Source organism: Clytia hemisphaerica, unplaced genomic scaffold (genome assembly GCF_902728285.1).
Source record: "Clytia hemisphaerica strain Z4C2 unplaced genomic scaffold, Clytia hemisphaerica genome assembly, whole genome shotgun sequence".
Taxonomy (NCBI): Eukaryota; Metazoa; Cnidaria; class Hydrozoa; order Leptothecata; family Clytiidae; genus Clytia; species Clytia hemisphaerica.
Window position 1 is genome coordinate 162,165 of NW_027103430.1, and position 25,293 is coordinate 187,457.

General features: G+C 37.9%; 3 protein-coding genes across 3 annotated transcripts; 1 reads left to right on the top strand and 2 right to left on the bottom strand.

The window, feature by feature from the left end:
* Positions 1–1,332: 1,332 nt before the first annotated feature.
* Positions 1,333–25,007, top strand: LOC136797962 (radial spoke head 10 homolog B-like). Its single transcript, XM_067054539.1, has 13 exons — positions 1,333–1,519; positions 1,642–1,831; positions 2,592–2,693; positions 3,072–3,194; positions 3,770–3,872; positions 4,318–4,461; positions 6,425–6,615; positions 19,915–20,558; positions 22,494–22,722; positions 23,139–23,372; positions 23,665–23,955; positions 24,162–24,302; positions 24,630–25,007. Exons 1-13 carry the CDS (start codon positions 1,364–1,366, stop codon positions 24,935–24,937), a joined length of 2,856 nt encoding a protein of 951 aa, XP_066910640.1. The 5' UTR covers positions 1,333–1,363; the 3' UTR covers positions 24,938–25,007.
* On the bottom strand, positions 7,083–9,287 carry LOC136797963 (ryncolin-1-like). Its single transcript, XM_067054540.1, has 2 exons — positions 8,739–9,287; positions 7,083–8,260 (listed from the first exon to the last, which is right to left on the bottom strand). The coding sequence occupies exons 1-2, from the start codon at positions 9,087–9,089 to the stop codon at positions 7,685–7,687; spliced, it is 927 nt and encodes a 308-aa protein (XP_066910641.1). The 5' UTR covers positions 9,090–9,287; the 3' UTR covers positions 7,083–7,684.
* Positions 10,469–19,409, bottom strand: LOC136797961 (myb-like protein X). The gene is made up of 6 exons (XM_067054538.1): positions 19,122–19,409; positions 15,592–15,649; positions 12,683–15,207; positions 11,985–12,323; positions 11,445–11,601; positions 10,469–10,580 (listed from the first exon to the last, which is right to left on the bottom strand). The coding sequence occupies exons 1-6, from the start codon at positions 19,203–19,205 to the stop codon at positions 10,522–10,524; spliced, it is 3,222 nt and encodes a 1,073-aa protein (XP_066910639.1). The 5' UTR covers positions 19,206–19,409; the 3' UTR covers positions 10,469–10,521.
* Positions 25,008–25,293: the final 286 nt, after the last annotated feature.

A 25,293-nucleotide genomic window follows, 5' to 3' on the forward strand; every position in this document is an offset into this window, starting at 1 on the left:
CCAGGTCTAGCGCAAATAGAAAAGGGGATAGACTCCCTCACTCCCGGCTCCGCCGACAGCCACCAGATGAATATACTTACTTTTTTTACTAAGTCGTTGTTGAATTTGGAAAATTATTGAAGTTATGACGAAGTTATTTTATAAAAAGCAACATAAAATTGCGCTATCTATCACGCTTTTTTGTCTGCGTGTCCTAGCTGCCTTCCGGGGGGGGGGGGGGACTATGGTTGCGAGCTGACTTTCGGCCCTGCCCCTCGGACCCTTAGCAGAATGAAGAGGAGAAGAAGAAACAAGGGAAATTGTGTGAATTTTAATTCACTTTTTGGAACTAATTTGACCAAATTTCTATCTTTCTGGGGGCAAAAAGTTGAAATTTTCCTATTTTTCCAATTCTTAGTGGGACTGAAGTTTGATTTTCCGATTTTTCAAACTGCCATGTTTCAAAAAAGGCACCCTTAAGGCCGGCACATACCCATACCCATACCCTTCTCTTGCCTAAGTACTCCCCTCCCCCCTGGCTGCCTTTTTTTGACGAATTGCGTGTCATGTCTATTATTTCACTCCGCTTATCTTGCAGGGGGGGCACGCAGTTACTACAAGACAGTATGACACTTACTACCGTGGTGGTACTGTATTTAGAAGTTATGAAAACAGTTACTACACAATGTAGTAACTGCGGTTTGGGGGTGGTGCCAAACACTAAAACTAGCACTTTTGGTGTAGCAAGTGCTTATATCTTAATTCTTTTTAAAGAACTTTCAAAATTTTTCACAAAAAAATTCATTGTTAAAAAAATATTTTTGTTATTAATGGACGAAAAACAATTTGAAATTTTTTTCAGACCCAACTTTGAAATTATGCTTTCCCTAATTATCATTAAAATGTTCTCAACAGCTGTTAACCAAGAAAATCTAGCACAAAAATGTCTCGGACGTCGCTGGTCGCCGATATAGTGTAATTTGGGAATGACGCCCTTTCTGTTTTCTGATCATTTTTGTCACAAAAATCTTTTTCAAAATATGGTTAAAAGATACGTCACCCGGGAGGGATAGAGTCAAACTTTGAAGAGAATTCTTCCCTTTAATTTTGATTTCATCGTGTTTAAGCCACCTTCCCAACATCTCAAAGGACTTTAAATGCGTTCAGCAAACAGGTAAACCGGCGTGCGACGCCGGGTACCGGCTAGTATTCATGTAATAAGGTATATACCAATGAAAAAAGAAGAAAAAAATTGAAAATGAAGATGAAGAAAAAATCAACTTTTTAATTTTTTGTGCTAGTAGAGAACTTCCAAATAAACTGATTCATCACTTCTGCTTCACTTTCTTTAAGATCACAAAAATAAAAAAATAAACAAAACAAAATGACGAAGCAACATTCGGACAGCAAAAAACGTCATTCACCGACCATCGGACACAGCAAGTCTAAACACATGGCTAAAGAACCTTTACACAAAGATGTGGAGCAAGGGCGGGAATCACCTGTCATCCCTCCTCCATCTGCTGTCGAAGAAAAAGAGGTATTGATCTTTGTTTACTTAGGTGTTTCATTTGTGAATATTTTGTAACTAGCGATAGCGTTCCCACAAACTCTTACGGAATGAACAGATAACATGCGCAATTTTCCCGATCTCTTTTTCAGACGCCAGCAGTGGACCCAACGCCCATTTGTGAACCAACACCACCACCCCCTCCGCCTCCCATTGACTTGATGAAAACTGAACCGATCCTTCAACCTCTTATCGTTGCCAAATACACAGGTGAAATTGATGAGAATGGATTTTATCACGGCCAAGGTTTCGCCATCATGAAAGGTGGACTGACTTATAAAGGTTCGTCAAAAGTTCTCTTTTACCTTTTTCGATATTTAGCATTCATTTTTCATTTGTAATTCATGCAAATGTTTAAAAAAGGATTGTTCCAAACACAATTCTTCCTTCTTTGTGATGTAAGATACGCAGACCCATCTTTTTGGAACTACCTCGGATGTCCTTTGAATTAACCCATGTCCGATAATTCATTAGCCAAGCAAGCTCGACGCTCGCAAATACTTACTTACTCGATGCTTCGCGCTTTGATGGCTTAAATGCATCGTAGTAAGAAGCAAGCGAGCACCGAGCTTGCTTGGGTAATATTTCATTATTGGAAAGTGATATGTACTTGTTTTTTAGTCAGCATTTTCTTCCTTCACCGTGTCAATTCAAGACAGCCTTAAGTCCATTTTTTCATTTTGAGATAATTGACTTTAAATGTTGAGATGTGTTGGACTTAAGGCTACACATTTTATGTCAATGCTTCATAGAAAATAAAATTTGCACTAAAATTTAGGACTTAAGGCTGTTTATGGTTGATATATTATGGAACATTTTAATTTCTTATTTTTTTTGAATTGCAAAATACACCTCTTTCCCATTAGAATTCTGTGGACTTGAGGCCATTTTTGGAAAACGTGCATGGTGAAATAGGGGGTTATGGTCTTAAGTCAGTTTTCGAAAAAATTGACTTGTGTTATTTTTTTCTTTACATCAATCTTCAGGTAGGTCCATTCAGCATGTAGCTTGTTGTTTAATTTTTTGCTGTTCACTCTTCAAGGTGTGTTTGAACACGGAAAGATGCATGGTGAAGGAACATTGACGTGGCCTAACGGAACCATCTTTACTGGAGATTTTGTTTGTAATGAAATCAAAGGGAAAGGTTAGAAATTGTTTCTGTAAAATTCATCAACGTATTATATCGCCATATATAATTTATAGGGACAATAGTGGATGACTATTCAGCTTATTTCCAGATGTTTCAACAAATGTGGTTTGGTTATCATTCTTTAGTCAATTTGACACCGAGTTTATTTTTCGGGAGATATTGAAGGCGACGGTAAGCGAAGTCGACGCAGACCAAAGTTGATAGTTGATGTACGGCTCTTCATCGCCTTTGCTCACCTAAAAATACACGACGGTATTTTGGTGTTTTTACCGTCATCCAGCAAAGTGGAAGGCGATTTTGGCGACATGTCAACTTTGCTTTATACCATCTCCTTCGATTTATCTCGAATACATGATTTCGCAATTTCTTTAGGTGTTTACAAATGGACAGACGGGAGTTGTTACGAAGGTGAAACGTTAAAAGGATTACGTCATGGTCAAGGAATTTTCAAATGTGCTGACGGTGCAAAATCATACAAAGGCCAATGGGTGGAAGGTGCGTACTAATTACCAGTCTCCACTGATAAAAAGTATATAGCACGCGGTTCACATATTTTCTCTTTTTTCAACCAATCAGAAAAGCTCTTTATTTACTTTTGGTTGTTTCGAAGTATTGCTTTAAGGAGAACCATCTCCCTTTAAAACGAATCGTTTAAACAAAACAACGCGCGCTACGCCATTCGATTGTTCTATTTAACAATGTGATGACTTCTTTCTAGAACGTTTCGACGTAAGAATGTTGTAAATTTTTAGCATTTTTTATGGATCTATTAAGTCTTTTCCATTACTTTTGCAAGATCAGCTTCATATAAGGAAGTATGCATTCACTTAAAGTTGAAGTAAGAAACAGAAATCATGCAATTTTTCACGAAATCTCAAAAAGGTTTAGCCTTGTTAACTAAAGTCCGTATTTACATGACACACGGCTTAGGCAATAAATATAGCGTTTTACGGATTTACCTTTGGAATTTATTATCTTTACACCTTACCATCAGATTTATCCTGGTGACTTAAAATCAAACTCGCTTAGATTTCTAGGCTAAAAAAAACTCACATCTCTTTTTGTTTTAGGGAAGCGAAACGGGAAAGGTATTTTATATTATGACGCGATGGGTACATCGTATTATGATGGCCAGTGGAAAGACAACCAAAAGGAAGGCAATGGTACTCGAAGGTATGTTTTTACACGTTGTTTATGAGGTCAAAATAAATTTTAAAAACTTGAAATACACGAGTTTAGAATTAAACTACGCACGTGAAAAAAACTATCAAGTAAATTTATTTATTTATTTTATTTATTTGTTCTTTATTTTACGTTGGTAATGAAAAATAGTTACACGTACTTATTAAATCCAAAACGACACTCGAATATTTACTATATAACGATTTACTATACACAGTGAGCGACGAGCCTAAATGACTCATACAGTGTTGAAGATGTTCTTATTTCTCTTTTTATTCATTCAGAGCAATGATCAAAGGGATCAAAGCAAAAGCTACGCATAAATCTATTTCAAAATCTGTGTATTAGAGCAACAAGAAATCTGTATTTTTCACACTGTTTTAAACTGCTCAAATATCTGAAAATGATTTGATTCATTATTTGCTTCTCTTTGAAGATATCGGAATGGGAATACCTACCAAGGTCAATGGAAGAACAATATAAGAGAAGGAATGGGTACCATGCGTTGGTATGACCTTGGACAAGAGTACACTGGTGTCTGGCTCAACGGGTTACAGTGTGGACACGGTGAAAATACATGGTGAGGCTTCATCACCTGACTTGAAATTTTCAGTTTTTTAACCGTGTTCTTGCTTGTTTTTTTTATAAAAACGATTCCTATTAAACCTCGGAACAAATTAAAAATAAGCTTGGACTGAAGTTTAAAAAGTGTTTTTAAGCGAACAATGAACGTGCATACGCCTTTTCGGAGTTCACGACGCCATTTTGTAAGCGGAGCATATCTAATGGCGGGGGTGCAGTCGGCCTCAACTAGAGAATCATTTCGGAAAGCCGTAAGCTACGATCTCGGACTATTATCGAGTTGTACCCGACTGAGACGGAGCAAAACAAGCCCCCTAGGGTGATTCCTCCATCACTCCCTCGTCGTGTCTACACAAAAAGTAAACAAACCTTTAAAAATTCGATTGAAACTCATCCTCAAACAGTCAAAATATAATTTTCCACTTAGAACTAAATCTATCATGGATGTTACTACACAAAACCTAAATATTTCTCTTTTTTAGCTTATCAAAAGTCCTCCATTCTTCATCGCCTGATTGTTCACATCTAAAATAAAAAAAACAATGCTGTGACTGGGGTCTTTCTATATAATCATATCAAAGAAAACAGGAATCAAACAAAAGGAGTCTCCTAAAGAATTGTTCTGATGTAGGTTGTTCTGCATCAAAGCAATGATAAATGAAATTAGAACATTTTTGCTAATTATACATCAGTTTGTTATTGTTTTGTTAGATGGACAGAGTTTTATATATTTAACATGAATTGCTAAATACTGCTTTTAGCTCAATAAAAAAATATAAAAATAAGATCTATTAATTAGGAGAACAATGGTGTAAAAAATTTGATGATATATTTGAAATTCAACTAAAAGGAAGAATAAGTTTGAGTAATGCTATTCAGAAGTAAATTTCTGTAAGAAAAAACCACAATCATTTGTTTTATAAAGTCTTAAAGCAGCTGTGCTGTTGTGAGAGCAAATTTATCCGTACATAATCCATAATTTTTCACCGTTGACTGTCTATAAAATATGTTTTTTTCAACGGATAGCCCATTCACGAAATCTTGATGATTGTTCACAACACACAGTCTAAGATTTAGTTTATATTCAAAAATTGGCCAAGCTTTGTAACACTTCCTCTTTTGTTACTATACAAACCAGATAACATCAACCATCAGCAAGGCCAAATAGATAACAACTTGTTTTCTCTCTACCATGTTTGCTAATTCTGCTAAATTCATTCATTCTGTCATTTGTTTTTCTCTAAAATAAATAATAGGAAAATGTGAAACCGTCCTGATACTGTCCATACACATATGACAATATGACATGGGTTGACAAAGGTTCATTCACTTGTCAAGTGGGGATCGAACCTCGTCAGTCCGATCGACAGTCTGACAGTTGCCGCTGTACAGTAACCAAGATTAATGACCACTATAATACCACAGTGCCTGTGTATATCCCAATAGAGCAAAAGGTATAAAAAATATATCCGAGAGGAGCATAAAGCTAGCTAGTAGGTTGCTACCAAAACCAACACAAGATAAGAAGCTTCTAAAAATCAAATCAAGCAAAGGTTACACACAGAGATGAGAGAATAAGGTTATACCTGCCTAACCAGTACATAATACTGTAAAAAGACAATGATAAAGCAGTAATTAAACACTTTTTTGGTAATTTAGTGAACAAATACAAAAAGACAGCCTTCTCTTTCCATTTTCCATCCACCAAGAAATGAGAAACTGCAGAATAGTTTTTAGAAAGGGGATTCTGTTTTGTTTACAAAGGAATCTCCACCGGTCTCTGCCCCTCCACGGCCATTAGATTTGCTCCGCCTGCAAAATGGCGTCGCGAACTCCGAAATGGCGTATTAAAAACAAATTTAAAACATTCAATAAACCTATCAAATTCGAATCAAAAAAGCTTTCTTCTCACTGGCCCCGTAAATAAATATTGCGCTAAACATTGATTTCTTATTTTTCAGGTATTTGAAGCGTGTGAAGTCCACACAATACCCATTACGTAATTATTACGTGGGTGATTTTTTGAACGGAGAACGACATGGATACGGCGTGTTTCATTACGCAAGCGGTGCAAAATACGAAGGGGAATGGATGTCAAACCTGAAACATGGCCATGGAAAATTCACTTTCAAGAATGGATGCGAATTCTCAGGTACCTCTTCTATTATTCTTGAATTTATTCTTGACTATCGAATTTTGCGAATCGACCAAATTTTGTTGAAAATAGCCCTGAAAACACCAAAACTTACAAAATTTACAGTGTTATTATGTTCAATGTCTGATTTTAGAAGTTTTGCGTGGATTTAATTTTTCCAGTCAGCTATCTCACACGGTTTTAAATACGACACGTCACCCTTTTATATACTGATTAATATTTTTAGCCTTTCCAAAATTTTGAGCTTCATTTGTGATTGTGCATTTATACATTCTGTGCAAATTATTTTTTTTCGAATAACAAAAAGAATATCTTTTCTTTCGTTGGGCTTATTTTATTTCTATTTTCCAATTTATTTAACGTTGGTCTGACATAGTTATAATTAAATAGTATACTAATTAATACCAACTAACAACAATTAATCAACTTTCGAAATCAAGAAATAGTCGACATTTCACGTGGATAACCCAATAATCCAGGACTTTAAGACCAAGTTGAAAATCAGTCACCAATCCCTGCTTCATCATGAATTCCATGTTTAATTAAGATAGTAGAAAGAAAAGATCTTACTCATATTTGACAGTCGTTCTGTTTCATTACTGTCATCATGATCTCTGAGATGCATTAAATGGTTGCAGGAGGCGCGGTCAGCCGCTTCGGCAATCTATGAACTGAACGAGGAGATGAGAACAAGGAGTGGAGGCTCGATCCAACAAACACAGTCGTTGCTTCTCACAGGACAACACTCAGTGTGAACTCTTTGTGCCTCTTCGCAAAACGAGTATCTTGCCATTACCTTGCCATCGAGGCAAAAGGCTCAACCTCAGAATTAATATCTAAGAAAAACTGATTTTTTTCCTATACTAACTAAAATTTTTGAGATCGGTCCTTTTTTCTTGTTGGTAAGATCCTTCTCATGTATACATATTTTTTGTGGGTAGGGTGCATTTTCAAGTTAAGTTAATAACAACTTTGCACACTAGAGTTTGGGCTGTTCGTGTTCACAGATCAAGCAACATTGTGTCACGAGTGGCTTTCTCAAGAATATACTTTTCTCTTTTTTTTTTTACATTTCTTTAATCATCCATTCCATGATTTGGTAGTAGTTGTGTGGAGAGTGCCATACCAATTTGTTATTCTTAAACACGTGTAATCTGGAGCAATCATTATACCACGACGGCCCGTGTTTCCCGGCACAATTTCCACTCCGTCCATCATTATCAATTTCCAGCGTCGAAAACCCCATACCATTGACATTTTTATCGTTGTTGCCGTTGTCGCCCCCAAATGATGCAAATCCCTCCAGTAATTTATCATCGAAATGAATTCGATAATCGTTCGATTCTTCCTCGATATAAAACGATCCATACTTAGAGACAGTTATGTTACCATCGAACGTCTTTGCCCAAACGAAGATGTAATATTTGGCACCTGAGTTAGTGACACGGTTGATGAGTTCGTTCCCCATACGAAATTCACGGTTGATGTCTCCAAATCCTTCTCTGTATTCCTCCCACGTACGCTGAAAGTTCTCGTTCGACGCTTTGTTCTTCCTGAAGATGACCATCCACCCTCCTCCAGAAACCTCCATGTTACAGCTCACTCGTCTTTTACCCTTCCCCATCAAATTCATTTCGTATACCTACAAATTTGTGAAATGTGTGAGATTGGTCAGTTAATCCTTGTGTAAGCCGTCCTTAATTCTCTATGCTGAAGCCTGCTCTCAGTAAAGGTTTATGATGCTCAGATAGCAACAAAGTTCCTTGTCGATAAACAGTTCTTTTGTTTTAAAGTCAGTGGGGATGAGAAGAATAGTAAATATCTCACAGTGAGGATTGGTTTATTTGATTATTTTCAGTGGGGACAAAGAAAAAGTTTTCCACCAGGGATCTTATTTTTGCCAATTTTTGCAGTGGGAAGGGATTCCAGTGGGTCTGTGAGAAGGGGGTGTCACTTTCATTGGATTGTAAGGCAAATGTTCTACCGACTGAGCTACGCGATCACTATCCAAACACTTTCTTGTAATCTTGAAGAAGGCCGAGAGCTGTGTTTTTCTTTTTCGACTCCCTAAAATAGGATGGAGATTTCATTTAAAAAAAACTGTCACAGCAGTCACTTACGCCCGAAACTCTTGCACCAACGCGGTACCAATCTTGACACGATTGAATGTCCAAGAAATACTCCATTCCTGTTGAAGGGAGCAGATCTTCCACATTTGTGGTGACGTCGAAGAGTAAGCATCGGAACCATCCTGCATCTTGTTGAACAGCAAATGACCGACATTCGGTTGGTGAAGTTGCACACATGCTGATACACTGTTGTTTGTAAGGCGTTCTCACTGTTTGATATGGGTGGGATGGTGGCATTCCATTGCTTGACAAAAGGTGGTAGTCCGGTGATGTCTTTGTCGCTTTGATTTGAATCAGCGCCAAGAAGAGCACAAGTATCTTCGGATCCATTTTCAGTGCCATGGCATGGCCCCTGTGAAAACTTTCTTGTTTTTCTTCTTTATGTTCGATGTTTTGAGGGAAAAATCAATAAGTGTATAAGTTTACCCCCGCTGTATACTGGGACATGTTTTTCTAAGTCATCTTTTTTTAGATGATATTCTTCTTCAAAGGCTAGCGTGGTGTAAAAAACTTGTCAAAACATTTCAACCCTAAGGATATCATAGCATTGAAGTTTTGGGAAATAAAAAAATAGAACAGGAGAATTGAATCCATATGTGTCTCTTGTTGTTTGCACATTCAATCAGTTTGTTTCATCCCTTTTTGATAACTAGAAAATCCTTAAGAGTTTCAATCAACACGTATTTTGAAATTGATTCTGGGTTCCTCACATCTCGGTGAAGAAAGTAAACAAATATGACATTTGAATCAAAATGATCAATTTCATAAGGTTTATGGCGATTTGAATCAATCAATGGATTTTCTATGGATTTTCTATGGATCATTCAATCGAATCGACATTAAAAGCTGCAGGTGTTTCAGGAAATGGCCTCTTTTAGGGAAATGACACCCCTTTGACATTCATTAGATACAAGATCTTTCTCTACATTTTGTCATATACACGTTTTTTTAATAAGGAACCTTAACTTTGCTCCCAGTCTGGAGCTCTTTAGTTTTTTAGATAACTTCAGCCTTAAAGTTCCTTATTTGCTTTTTGATAGCCTGAGCGGTCCCTTAACAATTCCTTATTTCTCAGACTATTTTCAGCCTCTAGTTCCTTATAAACGTGTTCCTTATAAAAAAAATACGAGTTCTTCTTTATCCTTTATCAGGGTTGAAAATAGAGAAAAAAATGTGAAAGCTTTACATTACTATTTTTGTAATTCAAAACTTAAATGATCCCAAAGTTTCAGCTCCTCATCTGATTAGAAGCCTAAACAAAGTTGTCTAAAAGCAAAGATTTGGATTGATCTAGGCCAAAAGATTAATTTAGGTCAGGTCTGTAAAAAAACATACCGTCGGAAGGAAGCAAAATATTAACCCGAAATCCTCGCAAATTTCATCAAAAATCGAAAACGAATAGATAGTAATTTAGTAAGGTAAAACGATATTGATGCCGAAATTTTCATTTAAAATGCGAATTCGTGTTTGGTACATGAGTTAAGCGGCGTTCTTGCAAAACTAGTGCTAATTAATTAATTAATTTCGATACAAGACATATTCTGAGTTCAAATCTTTAAGAAATGTTAGGCGGGGTTGGCTCATGTATTATTATTCGTGAAGTTTAATGAATGTCATGTTTTGAACAATCAGAAAAGCATTAGAAACAATTAAATATTAAATTTTTATGAATATATTTCAAAGTAATAAAGAAAGAAAGTATAAGTATTTGAAAAAGGGTATTTTATATTATAAATTTATAGAAAAATTAAAAAAAAAAGGTAAAAGATGGCGATCATCTGAATCTTCGGAAAGATTGAGTTGCTTTGTTCAGCCGCTCCAAATAATCCAATTCTACCGAAAAAAGTAAAGAATTATGATTAAATTATCGAAAGACCTTTCCCCATTATATTTCCAATGAAAAGATTATTCTTCCTATCCTATCCATTTATTCGAGAGAAAGTTTGAACTGGCCAATCTTCCATTCTTTCACCTCTAAAGAGTGGCCGTAATATGAAGGTAGATCATCCAGCTACGGTTCGCATGGTTTTGAATAAAACGGTGGCGCCTCCCCCTACCTTCGAGTAAACAGCTAGAAAAAAGAAGCCTTCGGATCGCCCTCGTCTACGTTCACACAAACCGAGCCTATGGGAAATCTAAAGCAAACCACTTTGAAGGGGACGGACTCTTGAAATGTTTTTCCAGGTCAATCATCATCAACAAACCTATAGACTGTAACCCCTCACTCCCCCCCCGGCGGTCTAAAGCTCCTAACTCCAGCAGGGGATTACAAAGTTGACTAACTCGGGAGCTAACATTTTAAGTGATTTCTTAATGAATTATCCCTTAGATTTGAAAGCGGCTTGAGACACTTTTAATATCTTAAGAATAGGTGGGCAGCGCTAAAATTCTGTTTTCGCTTAAAAAATTCCTGACAAAGAGTCTGGTCTTGTCAAAAATGAGATAGTTGGACGTACCATTTCTTCTCGATTGGCAGTTGCCTATTTCAAATTTGGGTGGAGCTTATTCTTAGCTCTTCAGGGAGGCATTACCCCCTCTTTTTCTACACTCAGCAGTCTATGATGAACTGAACACCAATTGAAACTTCCACTCATAGAAGTGAGAAAGTTTCAATTCTCTCTGGTGACCTAGACACAGGGGTGTGTCACTTGAAGAAACAAAGGAATGATATAACACTGTGGGCAAAAAGTATGTTACCTTTTTCATCCTCTGTAGAGAGGTCTGGTGCTGAATCATCATAATGTTGTTCTAGAGTTGACGAATCTCTTTTCGTCGTATCAATGTAAGTATCACGTGGCTCCTCCCCTTTATCATTGAACGAATCTAATGCGTTGTCCTCCGCGTAATCGAACACCTGAGAAAATAATGATCAAATGTCACGTAAGAGGTCTATTAAGAGAAAAAGGGATGTCCTACAGCTCTGCCAAAGGTTAAGTCACTGATAATGGTACCTTTTTTAAGGGTTCAAAAAAGGCTGGTAAAGTCACAAAAAAGAACATTTTCCCTCTCAAGATTTAGACCCAAATTGTTGGGAAAATATAACAAATTTCACATCGCCTATCCGCAATGAAAAATAATGAAGATGACTGGCGAATGGAGGTCTAAAAAGATGGAGAAAGTTGACTTCGAATAGAGAAAGGTGTTTTCCTATTGACGGGGTGGTCACGTGGTCTTTAGAGGGAGGGTAGTGTTCTACTTTTTGTTTGTATCACATTTTGAAGATTAAAAAAGACAAACCTCTTCGTCTTCGGATTTATCGCTTTCACTTTCCTTCTTTTCATTTTCCTTCTTTTCATTTTTCTTCTTCTCCGTTTTTTTGATTTCCTCCTCCTGCTTTTTTTTGAGCTCTTCTTCTTCATTGATATCTTCATTGATATCTCCTCCGTCAATCAACTTTCGTTTGGGCTTTGGTCGACTCTTTTTGTCGTTACCTCCTTTATTCTTCTTTTTCTTCAGTGCGAGCTTTCGCATCTTCTTTCGGACCATATTCCATTCTTTGGCTAACGCCTGAATTTCGGCAAGCTGTTTAGCATCAAAAACATCCGATGCTTGTTCATATTTGTCCATGTTCATGTCCTAAATCATAAAAAACAGGTTTTTAATATGTCGACAAAGCAGTTATGGCTTCGAATTTGCTAAAGTTAAATGACGTTTGTAAGTACATCAATGTAATGACTTCCCGTGCAACTCGGGTTCGGTCCCCATTCTAGCTCGAATGTCAAAAGTTGTGTTTGAAATTCAAGAAATAAAAGCTAGTGATCTTCTTCTTCACAAACAGCCTAACAGCAAACCTTTTAAATCCCAGTGCTAATTGAACACCAATCCTGCATGTTACCGCCGCGTAAAAATTTACAATCGAAATCAGAGTTCTTCCTTCATTCAATGAGTGAAAAACAAAACAAAAACAAAAAAAGAGAAAAAGTGAGCCAACTTACATTCATTCCTTTTTCTTCTTGTTCATCGTCAATCTCTTCTTCCAGATCGCCGACTTCGGTCGAGATATCAACTCCTTTCTTTGGATCGTCATCTTCATCCTCCAATTCATGTTCATGTCTCAATCCGATGCCAGGAGTCTTAACAGTCGGCTCCTCATCTTCCAATTGATCTTCTCCTTCTTCTTCTTCTTCCTTCTTCTGGTTCACTTCTCCGTCGGATGATGACAAGTCATTGATACGGTTTTCAGAACTTTCTAGTTCCTCGTAAGATGATTCTTTATTAGGTAGTTTGGATTGATCGATCGCTACTCGCTCTTCCGTAGATGAGTCTTGCGACGATTTTTTAAAGTTGTTGTCAGAACCTGGTTCTTCCTTGTTGTTCCTGAGTCCTTGGGGTGTTTGAGTTTTTGGTGTTTTAGGGCGAGATGATCCGAACTTGTTAGCTCCTCTTTCTTCCGTTCCTCGAGGAATAAATTCTTTCGAGTCTTGGTCATAGAATTTGGAAATTCGCTCATTCAATCTTTGTTGGTGAGAAGTCGGTTTAGTTTTGATATTTTTTCCATTAGAAGTGATAGGATCCCTCACTGCACGCCCTCCAGATGCAGGGGTATCAATGTTGTTTTCTCTCAAAGCAAATCTATGGGCATCAAGCTGGTCCTGACGTGATTCTTCTTTCCACTCATGGCTAGGTTCCTTTCGGTCTCTTAAGCCATATCCACCTCTGTATCTCATACCATCATAATCTTCATAATCATCTTGACTAATGACGTTTCCGTTAGTATCTAACGTCAAACTATCGGACACTGGATCCGCAAGACCTTGAACGTGTGATCGGAACTGTTGATGTTTTTCAGACAAAGGTTGAACTTGGACTGATTTTTTAGGCATGTTAGGGTCTTTGACGGCTTCCTCTCTTAATGAATTAAAATGTTGGTATTCAGCATCGTCACTGTTCGTTTGAACACTCTCTTCACTTCCCACCCATGGGTTGTTAGATTTCATCGGTGCTTTTCGAGCACCAGCACGACGTCTTTGGCCATAGGTTTTTCTTTGAAAATTACTACGTCTGCGATCGGAGATATGCATACCATGAGCATCTAAGGAAGAATCACTAACGGGTCGTTTCCGAATAGTTTCTTTATTGTTACTGTGGAGGGTGTCCAAGACCTGTTGCCATTCCTCAGCTGTAAGTTTACCACCAACACGAATTTTATTTTTAGTATCTTCGAGGTTAGGTTCCTTTTGGGATTCAGTTGGTTGAGGGTGATCTACGTTTTCGAAACCGTATCTTTCTTCATCTTCGTGTTTATGTTCATCCATATGGCCATATTCTCTATTCATATCTCTATTCATATAGTCCTCTCTATTCGTGTGGTCATCGACATTCATTTGGTTATCTCTGTTCATTTGATTCATATAATTTTGTTCTTCTTCTCTCTTCATACGGTTCATATAGTTCATATCATCTCGATCATCGCTACTCATATAGTTTTCTCCTTTCATATGGTTCATGTAGTTGTCACTATCTTCTCTTTTCATATGGCGATCGAAGTATTCTTCTCCATCATAGTTATCTTGGTTTTGTTTATTCATATGGTAGTTTGATTGAATTCGATCATTTACCTGGTGATCTCTATTCATATCTCCTATATAATCTCGGTCCATCATCTGTGTAGGGTTGGTGGGTTGCACCGGTTCCATTTGAAATGATGTAGTGGTTTGTTGTTTTTTCTTTTCTCTTAATTTCTTTAAAGCTTCTTCCAGCTTGGCAATGTCGTCCTGTATGTCTTGTTGTTGTTGTGAGGCTGTTTTAGTCTGTGTGGAAGGGTTCTTTGTGCTCCCTATGACGTCATCCCCGGTTAGGGTTGAAGTATCTTTTGGATCACTCCTTTTGACAACTACGAAGCCTAAATCCTCGTGAGAATTAGAAGGTGGGTTGGCATCTTTGAAACTTGAAGACTCCCGATGGTCATCACCAGTCACCTTTTCACGATGCAAATCAGAATAATCTCGACTAGCCTTGCGGTAGTTCTCCTTTCCGTTTTCTGTTGTACCAGCAGTGTTCTTTAATTTCCTCTTGAGTTCACTTTCAAATGCCATGTACATATTATAAGTTTTATCGCGTAAGTCACCACCGACGCTAACGAGCGATTCTGTGATGTCTTGGATAGTCTTTTGAACAGGTGTGAAACCTTCGTGCAACATCTGTTCGATCGGGAAATCATCGTCAGTATCTTTCTTATTATGCGATCGGATATATTGATACACATTAAAAAGTTTCTGTCGGACCATGTTACTGGTCTTAATCAGCTTTTGTTTGGTATCATCCAACTTTTGATGAACTGGCTCGAAAGCGTCGTACAATTTTTGACTCATGGTCCGATTGTCCGGTTGCTGACTTTTTTCGTCTGTTTTGTCAAAGTTAAGTGAAGCCCGGCGAAATCTTTTTCGCCGATTAAGCCTCTTTTTTAAATTATCCGTAATAATTTGAAGGTCATCCTTGGCCAACGGTGCTTTCGATGTACCTGTTTGTTAAATCAATGATAAAACTTGAATAAAAGTCTGCACAATCTATCTTTCAGGCTTGTTTAAAACTTTGTTTACAATTGCGGGGATTTTAACAAGAACAAGATAAAGTAGTTTAGTAAGTAGTAGTAGCAGTAGCTTAATTTAGTTAGCATTGGCTTTTCCTATTTCTAAATTTTAATGCTTAATAAATGTTATCAAGTTGTTCTTATACACTTATATTTTCCATATTTAAGGACTTAAGGTTTTCTTAATCATAATTGAAATCTAAGGCTCGTTCTTCTTTGTCGAAGTTTTATTTAGTCTTATGAATATTGTTCTTAGAAAAATCGGTGTATTTCTTTCGCCGGACAATAATGGGTGGTAGAATATAATATACTTACTCATTTTGAGATTATCGAGGTCCATTTGATCCAAAGAGTTCCTGTCATCCAATGTATTCTAGAAAAAACAAATAAGAATACTAGATCTGTCTTTACTTCAATCAAACAAAATAGTATCTCACAGTTATTTACACCTAAGGCGAAAATAGAAAAATGTAGCGGGAAACCGGCCGGGTGAAAAAAAACTATTTCATAAAGAAAGTCTGTAGTTTTAAAATATAACTACCCGGAACTATCGGAACTACCCTAAACCAAGCCCTAAAGTATTGCAGAACCTACCTAACCTACCTACCCTTGACACCTCTCTTAAGTATCTTGAAAGTACCCCTGACCTAAATGTAAAGTATCTTGGAAATGCTCAAGACATAGCTCTAAAATGTCTTTCAACTTATTCCTAAAGTGTCTTCAATCTACGCTTGACCTATGTCGAAAGTATCCCGGAGCTACCCTAGACCTATCCCTCAAGTATCTCGAATCTACACTAGACTTGGCTCTAGAAAATCAAGGAACTAACCTTGACCTATCCCCAAAGTATCTCGGAACTAAGCTTGACCTTTCCGTAAAGTATCTCGGAACTGTCCTAAACATATACCTAAAACCCTTCACCTATCCCCGAAGTACCTTGGAACTACCCTTGACCTATACCTAAAGTATTTTGGAACTACCCCTGACCTATCCCTAAAGTATGTTGGAAGTATGCTTGACCTATCCCCAAAGTATCTTTGAACTACCCTAGGCCTATCCCCAAAGTATCTCGGAACTACCCCTGACCTATACCTAAAGTATCTTGGAACTACCCCTGACCTATCCCTAAAGTATCTCGGAACTACCCTTGACCTATCCTTAAAGTATCTCTAAATTACCCTTGACCTCTCCCTAAATTATCTCGGAACTACCCTTGACCTATACCTAAAATATCTCGGAACTGCCCTAAACATATACCTAAAGTATCTTGGAAATACCCTTAACCTATCACCAAAGTATCTTGGAAGTATGCTTGACCTCTCCCCAAAGTATCTCGGAACTACCCTTGCCCTATACCTAAAGTAGCTTGGAACCCCCCCTGACCTATACCTAAAGTATCTTGGAACTACTCCTGACCTATACCTAAAGTATCTTGGAACTACCCCTGACCTATACCTAAACTATCTCAGAACTACCCCTCACCTATACTTAAACCATCTTGGAACTACCTTAGACTCATCTCCAAGGTTTCTTGGAACTACCCTAGACATATCTCTGGAGTATCTATGAACTACCCCTGAAATACCCCAAAGTATCTTGGAATATGCTTGACCTTTCCCTAAAGTATCTCGGAACCACCCTTGACATATCCCCAAAGTATCTCGGAACCACTCTTGACCTACCTCTAAAGTGTCTCGGAACTTCCCTATACCTATGTCTAAAGTATATCGAAACTGCCCTAAACAAAGCCCTAAAGTATCGTAGAACTATTGTTGACACCTCTTTTAAGAGTCTCGCAAGTACCTTTGACCTATATGTCAAATATCTTGGAAATGCTCAAGACATAGCTCTAAAGTGTCTTGGAACTACTCTTGATGTATTCTTAAAGTATCTTGAAACTACCCTAGACCCATGTCGAAAGTATCTTGGAACTACCATTGACCTCTCTCTAAAGTATCTTGGAACTACCCTTGACCTATCTCTAAAGTATCTTGGAAGTACCCTTGACCTATCCCCAAAGTACCTTGGAAGTATACTTGACCTTTCCCTAAATTATCTCGGAACTACCCCTGACTAATACCTAACGTATCTTGGAAGTATGCTTGACTTATCTCTAAAGTATCTCTGAACTACCCTTCACCTATCCCCAAAGTATCTCGGAACTACCCTTGACCTATCCTTAAAGTATCTCGGAACTACCCTTGACCTATCCCCAAAGTATCTCGGAACTACCCTTGACTTATAACTAAAGTATCTCGGAACTGCCCTTGACCTATCCCCAAAGTATCTCTGAACTACCCTTGACCTATACCTAAAGTATCTCGGAACTACCCTTGACCTATACCTAAAGTATCTCGGAACTACCCCAGACCTATCTCTAAAGTATCTTGGAACTACCCCTGACCTATCATCAAAGTATCTCGGAAGTATGCTTGACTGCTCCTAAAGTATCTCGGAACCACCCCAGACCTATCCCCAAAGTACCTTGAAACTACCCTTGACATATCCCCAAAGTACCTTGGGACTACCCTCGACCTATCCCCAAAGTACCTTGGAACTACCCTTGACCTATCCCCAAAGTACCTTGGAACTACCCTTGACCTATCCCCAAAGTACCTTGGAACTACTCTATACATATCCCTATAAAGTATCTCGGATACCCTTGACCTATCCCAAAGTATCTTGGAAGTATACTTGACCTTTCCCTAAATTATCTCGGAACTACCCCTGACTAATACCTAACGTATCTTGGAAGTATGCTTGACCTATCTCTAAAGTATCTCGAAACTGCCCTAGACATAATACCTAAACTATCATGGAACTACCCTAGACCTATCCCCAAAGTATCTCGGAACTACCCTTGACCTATCCCCAAAGTATCTCTGAACTACCCTTGACCTATCCTTAAAGTATCTCGGAACTACCCTTGACCTATCCCCAAAGTATCTCGGAACTACCCTTGACCTATCTCCAAAGTATCTCGGAACTACCCTAGACATATACCTAAAGTATCTCGGAACTGCCCTAGACATACACCTAAAGTATCTCGGAACTACCCCAGACCTATACCTAAACTATCTTGGAACTACTCCAGACTTATCTCTAAAGTATCTTGGAACTACCCTTGACCTATCTCTAAAGTATCTTGGAACTACCCTTGACCTCTCTCTAAAGTATCTTGGAACTACCCTTGACCTATCCCCAAAGTACCTTGGAACTACCCTTGACCTATCCCCAAAGTACCTTGGAACTACCCTTGACCTATCCCCAAAGTACCTTGGAACTACCCTTGACCTATCCCCAAAGTACCTTGGAACTACCCTTGACCTATCCCCAAAGTACCTTGGAACTACCCTTGACCTATCCCCAAAGTACCTTGGAACTACTCTATACGTATCCCTATAAAGTATCTCGGATACCCTTGACCTATCCCAAAGTATCTTGGAAGTATACTTGACCTTTCCCTAAATTATCTCGGAACTACCCCTGACTAATACCTAACGTATCTTGGAAGTATGCTTGACCTATCTCTAAAGTATCTCGGAACTGCCATAGACCTATCTCTAAAGTATCTCGGAACTGCCATAGACCTTTCTGTAAAGTAACACAAAGCTACTTCCTTTTCCCCTTAAGATATTAAAACATATTTAGGGTCTATCTAAGACTAATATATCAAGTAAAGTTCAAACACATAGTCGTTTCTCAAAGATATACCGAAATTGAGCGAAACTTTTACAAAGACTTTGTTAACCTGTTCTCTCCCAGCTTCTTAAACGCTATTATGTATGTCTTAGCTATGTTCACGGTAAAAGATACATGATAATAAAAGTATGTAAGATATTTACCTTGAGAGCCATGGTTTCATGAACCATTAGACTCTGGATGATCGCTAGTGCGATCAACGTTGCAAAACTGCTCCACAAATTCATGTTGAAGTTATAACCACCCAATCCCCAAGTCGGTTGTGTTTAATTCGTCTCCAAATGATTGAAATTGATGTGAAATATCCGCTGATATTAAAAACGTCTACGCTCCTTGAAGGTCGAAAATGTTTTGAGTTTTTCTTAGAACTGATTGACGTCAAATAAATATTTTGAGATTTTTTTTTTTAATTATTGGCGTCAAATACATCTATAAAGAAATTTGACGTCAAAATACTATTTTTATTTGTTTGGCGCGCTATTTGATAGAAAGGGAGTAGTGAATTAATGAATAAAGCGCACTCCTAACTGTCGCCATAGCAAACCTTTTAACATTGTTAAAAAGTCTTTTTTCACCGAACTCCAAGATAAACACTAGAATGGATATCTCCATTACAATTCCCGTTTAAAAGTGAAATCGTCCTGTTTTTTGTCCGCGCGGGCAAGTGAAAAGTCAAAAAAGGTTCAATTCCGTATAATTCATCACTTTCGCCGCGTTCATTTCTACTGTATCTATTGTCATAAACAGCTTAAAACTGCGCGCTCTATTTTAATCCCGCGTGCTTTTCTTTACAGACAATAACTTCGCCTAATCTTCCTCATCTTTTCACGTGTTTTCGAAAGGTCCATAAGGTTTTCGTAAATAAATATATTTAGTCTCGTGCGGAATGGCAAAATATAAAAACATTGTGATTCAATGCATTCGTTTTTTTTCAAGGTGTTTTCAGTGATGATCGCATCCAAGATTTTCCCGATCTCATCTTATCGGGTATGGCAACACCGGATATTGCCCGTTCCGGAATTCCAATCCATTCACCGGGTGTCATCCGTGCTCAATCTATTATGGGGATTCCCACTCAAGCCACGGATGTTTTCTTGGACGTCGATATTGGTGATATGCTGATGGACTACGGTTACGACTTAGAGCAACGGCAAACAGAAGTCAACAATATTTTGTGTTTGTTATTGCGCCACGCAAGCCACTTGAAACAACTCTACAAAATTTACAGTTGCATCGGCGAATATATGCCCATTGACAAAACCAGCATCATGTCCAAGCTGCAATATCTCCGATTTTTGAAAGATTACGGAATCCACCGTTTGGGCTGTTCCGTTATCGAACTAGAGAAGTTGATCGGTGAACAGATCAATGATGCGGGCTACTACCGCAAGAAAATTTTCTTTCGAGACTTTCTACATTCGACTATCCGCATATCGGACATCTTATACAAGGATCAGCTTGATGAAGACTGCAACACTCTTTCAAATTGCTTTCGAGCTTTCTTGAACAACTTGTTGGTCCCTCCAGAGACGGTAGAAGTCAAAGGTTCTGTTTTCGTCTCTGTGGAGAAGTGTCAAGAGGTATACCTTTACTATCAAGCAGCCTCTTTGTTTATCTTTGTTTTGAAGGTTTTTGTTGATATCTCAAAGCGAACTCAAGCAAAATCCCACGTCAATTCACTTACTTCCAAAATTTCTAAAAATAGAAACTGTTTCCTTATCGGGGAAAAAATGCCGGAGTTTTATTTAGTCAGGTTTTTTTTTCGTCGGGGAAAAATTTCGTCGCCTAGAGGCATTTTCGTCACTTTTCCCCCACCAAAATTTCAAATTCGTCACTTTCACCTGACTAAATTGTCCAAAAGAAATGGTTTCCTTCACTAGCTCGAAAATGGATTTTGTAATTCGACGTTTAAAGCACTAATTTCGGTAAATAAAGGTGTAAAAAAATTAGATTTGAATTTTGGTTGCGGTATAAAATTTCAGGTAAATGTTTTGGTCGGGGATGAAAAAATCGGGTACAAGTTTTGGTCGGGTGATAAAATGTCGGGGAAAAATTTCGTCACCCCTCAAAATTTTCGTCACTTTCCCCCGATATTTTTTGCCCGATTTTGCTCGATTTTTTTAATGATTTTATGATTTGAGATTTTACAAAAATAGTGTTTGTGAGGAGCCTAATTTCTCACGGTGTAAACTTATATCAAAAGATTCGCTTGCCCTCCATAAAGAGAAACTGTTAACCCTTTGAAATTTTGACCAGTAGTAGATATGGATAAGTGAAGATGATTTACAAAATTTTAATTCAGCCACCTCTGTCTGGTTGGTATTTTACAGACCAGAATGTAAACTTGACCAAAATCATGTATTGACTGATTGACTCGTTCGATTTGACTGAAATTTCTTCCTGAAGGCTGATTTGTCAAATTAAAGAGACTAGTAACAGAAAGAATTCGTTCCCATGAGTATTTGGTGCTTCGCAAACCGGTTTGTAAAGCACAAGTTGATCACCTGCCGGAACTCAGGAACTACTGGAGCTTTTGACTTGAAACTTTCACCAGTGAAAGATATTGACCATTTTGGACAGTGTTTCAATTTAGTCACGTATGTGGTTGGTATTTTACAGACCGGTCCGTTTTTTACCTCAAATACTCACTTTCACCATAACCACTCTCACTCGTCCGATTTTGCTGAAATTTTGGCTGCAAGCTTCTATCATCTAACACTTATCAAAATTTCAAGTCAATATCATTTTCCAATCACTAGATACAGTATCCTAGGGCTACTTAGGCAAAAAAGGAAAATTTTCGGCCGGTCTGTAAAATACACAGCAGATGGCAAAAAAATAACCTTCAGCCCCAAAAATACATGTTATATGGAGTTGCCTCACAAAATTTGAGCAAAAAAAGTTATAGTGAAAAAGGTTAGTTACTGGTGGGGTCCTATTTTCGTTATTTTCAAAAAATGATAACTTGAATGATGCCAAATCTTTCACCAAAGATGCCAATTCATTGCAAATTTTCAAGTTGATTGGATAAATTTTTCAAAAGTTATCAAAACAGTTTTTTTTTTGGGGGGGGCCAAGATGCTCGAAGGGTTAATGTTATTCCTGACAAAGACAAAAGAAATCGATTTTTCAGTATTACTCTTGTCTCCCGAATAGACGGGGGGGGTCCAAATAAGCAGGGGGGTAGGAAAATTTTCTAAATTCTAATAAGCGGTGGGGATGGAATAAGAGGGGGGGGGGGTAATTTGAAAACAGAATTTTTTTAACTGATATCAATTTCAACAACAAAAAAGAAACTTTGACAAATGAACACGTAAATTAAGAACCAATACACTGTATTATAATATTATATTATTCGAGTTTAATTAGCGGGATGTCTTAATAAGAGCGGGGGGGGTGGATTTTTTTTCTCTTAACAATTAGCGGGGGGACGTCTAGTCGGGAGACAAGAGTAGCAATATAGTAAGATATGCTTTTAATTATTTAACCTACATCTTACTTTCCATTGTTGTTAGGTCATGGGACATTTGGACTTCTTTATGAAGATGTATGAGCATTACCGCCATATTTACGTCACCAATGGCAACCACAAACATCCTTACAAAGAATTGTACAGTTTGAAACAACGTCATCTTCTCTTTATCTTCCACGAGTTAGGATTGCTTTCAAAGGATCTGACAACCACCAAATTGGTAGAAATTGTCTCCCAGGAGGACCGAGACGAAGAGGGATACTTCAATTTAGGTCGGTAATATGGTTGCGTTGTTTCAACATCGCTTTTCACGTGTTTATCGCTGTTGTGAAACATCATAGATAGAGTCGACATTTTACGCCCAGTAATCTAGGACTTTTAGACCGTCTTTCGATTGTTTTCACGGGGTCCACGGTCAGCCAGTTCGGCTATTTATGAACTGAAATGAAGGCGCAGACGCCTTTGACCAGTCGGTCATTACTCTGAGTGTGGTATACCAGAGGCATTTGGTCTCCAGATGTCTCTATGAATAGTTTCTATTTTAGCTTTTTATCATGACCTCAAAATGACATTTTCCCGGCTTTTCCGTCATTTTTCGCAGTAAAGTTAAAAGTTATTGACGATTTACCGTTTAAGAAAAGACAACCTAGACGGTGACAAAAAACACTAATTACCAATTTCGTTTCAGAACTTCAAATTTCTCCTTTGGAATTCGTGGAAGTGATAGTGAGTGTTGCCACGTGTTTCGTGACTACCAAACTGCTGCATCAACATCAACAACCCAAAGGTGAAGAGCACAAGCACGTTGTAGAGGGAAGAGAGAAGGAGAAAATCACCACAGACGATGGAAAGGACGGCTCTGGTGGTGGAGTTGAAAAGAAGAATGAAAATCCAATCATTGACATTGTTGAACATGACACAGGTTTGTCTCAAATATCTCTTGAACAGAACTTTGGAGAATCCTTTTTTGAATAGCTCTTTATTTTGGTAACAATAAACTTTATGGAAATTTTATTCTGACTCCCTGGTTTTTAGCTTTTTAGAGAAAATTTTCCTCCTCTAATAATGTATTGGATTTTCCAGAACCCTCGGGATATTTTGTTCGGTTTCCTTTTTACCCAAACGGTTTGTTTTCGCACTCGATCATTAGCACCATGATTGTAGGTAATGTTCAATATTTAAGCCACTTCCAATCAATACAATTTTCCTTTCAGATACCATGGCTTCAAAGGAGCACGACACTTCAAAAGGAGACGGCCATAGTACAGCCAACAGCGACCAGTCCTCGCACCAGACCTCCAAAACCATCCAATCAGCCGCCTCTAATACAAAGATCTCTAAAAACAAGAAAAATCGCACCAATAAACTCGAGAAAGAAAATTCACAACTGGGCCGTAAAGAGAAAAATCGTGAAGACAAGAAAATTAGTGTGCCCGCCCGACCCAATGTGTTAGATGACTTGAAAAGCTCTGAGTTAAAAAGCTCTCCCTCGGCCAAACGTAAAGGTTGGGTGATATTAAAATTTTGATGTTTGGGCTTTCTACAACCTTTTGACATGCAAATGTGAAAAAGAAACTCTCTTTTTTCAATTTGTCAGTTTCCAGACAGTGCAACATAATTCATTTAGTCTTTGCAGACCTCCCGAAAGGTTACAGTTTTTTAGTTTAGAATTAGTATGAATGAATATTGTTGATATTGTTGACCTTTTTAGTATCGCAACACATACAAGAAACTGCTCAACATCAACACGGTGGTGAAGAGCACGTACAACCAACCAATCCTGGGCTTCTTCATGATATCCAAGAAATGAAAATTGAACATGATCCAAAGAAGATGGAAGAACAACTCTCACGTAAATCAACTTTCTTTTCTTCATGTCATATCTACATCTCAAACGCTTGCTTACCACTGCTGTGTCCCATTTACAGGGTCTCCTCTATTTGGTACAAAATGAAGCGTAGATGGGAGACTCTTTAAAGGTTCAAATTCATGAGCTTGGATTTTTCGTTGCGCAATTTTCCACGTATTTGTATAGATATAACGCTTTGAAAATCTGAAATTAGAATATTTTTCAAATTTATGAAACCGTATCCTGGAAACTATCCGCTCTATTTTTGTTAAATTAGTATTGCGTAATGCACAAACAAGTTTTTATCTTTGTCAAATTTATTCTCGACAGTGGCCACCATCCGCCCCACGGAATCAAACATGACCTCAACCGCTGGGATGACAAGTCACGTGACAAGCAATGACGTCACTGTCATTCCAAAAGTCATTTCATTGGACCAGTTCGACACGTGGTCAGCAAAGTTAAATTTGTTCGTCGAAAGTTATTTGAAACCGGCTTTTGAACGAAGTTTGGATTCAACGGAGAAGAAAGATGAAGAAATGGAACGAGTTGATAAAGATTCGAAAACTTTGATGTTGTTGGTGAAATTCACTGATGCCACTCCAATTGTACGAAGCACTGTCGACTTGGTTCGATAAAGACACACCAAACAACCCTGGCTTTGCATTTTCTTTTTAAAACTAACAACAGATAAACACCAACAATTTATGCATCTTGAGGAAAGACTGATTCTTTGTTTGCTCCCGATTTCTGTATATCATTTTTAGACTCTTTGGACTAAGTTGTTCCTACTAATATGTGAGGTCTGTTCCAGAAGAATGGGCGGTCCGAACATTTTGATACATTACTCCTAACGGAAAAAAATATAACCAAAAGTAATATTCCTTGGAAAGATCATCTCAGTAATTTAAGGCTTTAGAATTTTTCAAACATTCGTCGATGAAGAAAAAACCATCGATGAAAAAACAAATAATTTTTTCAACTGGAATAAAAA

What these genes read in the sequence shown, in the direction of transcription:
- LOC136797962 (XM_067054539.1), top strand. Translation starts at nt 1,364, where the DNA reads ATGACGAAGCAACATTCGGACAGCAAAAAACGTCATTCACCGACCATC. An exon ending in AGGTGGACTGACTTATAAAG is followed by an intron (nt 1,832 to 2,591) that starts GTTCGTCAAAAG and finishes TCACTCTTCAAG; the next exon opens with GTGTGTTTGAACACGGAAAG. An exon ending in GGACACGGTGAAAATACATG is followed by an intron (nt 4,462 to 6,424) that starts GTGAGGCTTCAT and finishes CTTATTTTTCAG; the next exon opens with GTATTTGAAGCGTGTGAAGT.
- LOC136797963 (XM_067054540.1), bottom strand. Translation starts at nt 9,089, where the DNA reads ATGGCACTGAAAATGGATCCGAAGATACTTGTGCTCTTCTTGGCGCTG. An exon ending in TTGGTGCAAGAGTTTCGGGC is followed by an intron (nt 8,261 to 8,738) that starts GTAAGTGACTGC and finishes ACAAATTTGTAG; the next exon opens with GTATACGAAATGAATTTGAT.
- LOC136797961 (XM_067054538.1), bottom strand. Translation starts at nt 19,205, where the DNA reads ATGAATTTGTGGAGCAGTTTTGCAACGTTGATCGCACTAGCGATCATC. An exon ending in ATGAAACCATGGCTCTCAAG is followed by an intron (nt 15,650 to 19,121) that starts GTAAATATCTTA and finishes TGTTTTTTCTAG; the next exon opens with AATACATTGGATGACAGGAA. An exon ending in CTCTACAGAGGATGAAAAAG is followed by an intron (nt 10,581 to 11,444) that starts GTAACATACTTT and finishes TTTTTTCGGTAG; the next exon opens with AATTGGATTATTTGGAGCGG.